The 1,507-nt window shown below is 39.3% G+C and overlaps 1 protein-coding gene across 9 annotated transcripts in view; it reads left to right on the top strand.

Moving 5' to 3' along the window:
* The window catches only part of LOC119591560 (protein kinase C and casein kinase substrate in neurons protein 1-like), a 62,778-nt gene that overhangs the window by 51,596 nt on the left and 9,675 nt on the right, over nt 1-1,507 (top strand). For 8 of the 9 annotated variants that reach the window (XM_037940316.1, XM_037940315.1, XM_037940320.1 and 5 more), the window contains one exon: nt 169-279. The exons of the other annotated variant lie outside the window; for it this stretch is intronic. In XM_037940316.1, coding sequence (XP_037796244.1) covers nt 169-279 — 111 coding nt within the window. The remainder of the gene's footprint in view (nt 1-168; nt 280-1,507) is intronic. 9 annotated transcript variants of the gene reach the window in all.

Raw genomic sequence — 1,507 nt, 5'->3', positions numbered from 1 at the left:
GAACTAACATGATAAAGCTTTTAAAAAAATTAGCTGATGCTTTAAAATAAAGAGCTTGTGCTGTGGTCCTGGCATGGGCCAGCCCAGCTATATGTAGCATGTCAGTCACTTGTGTGTTTTCCTTGCCTCTTTTATATATATTTTTTGCCCCCGTGCATGTGCGTGCAGGAATATTCAGAGGAATTCCGTGACATTAGCGGCAAAGGCAAGCGCAGCGGCCAGATCCCCGAGGGCGCCATCACGCTGCTCAACCAGCGCACCGTCGGAGATGACCTGCCAGTAATTGACCAATCTCCTCTCTGTTCCCTCATGTTAAACTCTCCCTTTGGACGTCTACTCCACATAACACTCAGTTTTAATCTTTTATACTGTTTCACTAGTCAGCCTCATTACTGCTGTTCACTGACATTTTCAGATTTTTACACTGCTCTTGAATATATGAGTATTAAGGGAATTTTCAGCTACTATAACATTCTTACAGTATTCTAACTTCACAGATATTTCAAGAACAGTATTAATGTTCACTCTTTACTTCTGCCTAAACTGGGTCTTTCTCATTCATATAGATAATACAGATAGGTATGAACATTTTCACATAGTCATTAACACTCGCATATCTTCAGTTACTCTTGTGAATACACTCTACCTGTGTATATGCTTGTGCGTATATGTCGGGAATGGTTCCTCTATGCATAGTATAGTATGAATGGCTTAATAAGCTAGTATGTTGTGAAGATGTTTTTGGTATAGCGAATGTAAAGGAAAGGTGGGCAAGGTGTTCAGTGCCAGATATCAGAGAAACAGGAAGTACAGGAAGAGGTGTTCTAGAAAGTAGAATTACATGAGGTAGCAGTGGGATTGACAGAACATCTTGTTTGTTATGAGGCATTGTATGATCTATGGGGAGAGAAACAAAGTGAAACAAAGAAAAGCAATACAGTAGTATCATTATCATAAGTTTTATGTCATTAACCATCCATTTTGAAGTCGAATGTGACATGTAGGGAGAGTTGACACTGTTCAGTGAAACTTGAGGAAAGTGCAGGATTGGCAGTTCCTCTTACTGTAGACTTCTTGTATTTGTCAAGAGCAAAGTTCCTATTTGGAAAGATGATTTGATTCATTGGTAGCACTGTTATAATATTCATGCATGAGGATGATTCAAGATTCATGAAATGTATACCCTTGGCATGCAGGTTATTGAAACATTGCAAGTTTATCCGGAAATGATGTTATGCCATTGAAAGTTGTTCTGGGAATATCTGGAGGGTTTATTGTTGACATTAGAGGGCCAGGAAGTGTTAAGTAGGAGGAAGTGTTGAAAAAGTCAGAGAGGAGCTTGGACTGGGTAATCATTATAGAGTATAGAGATGAATGAAAAGCTCAGTCATAAGTCATGGCACGTGGTGGGTATCTTATACTTGCACTGTTTTTGAATGGAGACTGGGACATTTAATGTATGTTACATCTGTGCAGTAATTCCATCAAATCCCTCTCCCACTTAGTT

The sequence above is a fragment of the Penaeus monodon genome, chromosome 28 (assembly GCF_015228065.2).
Source record: "Penaeus monodon isolate SGIC_2016 chromosome 28, NSTDA_Pmon_1, whole genome shotgun sequence".
NCBI lineage: Eukaryota > Metazoa > Arthropoda > Malacostraca > Decapoda > Penaeidae > Penaeus > Penaeus monodon.
This window is presented reverse-complemented; position numbering and strand designations above follow the sequence as displayed.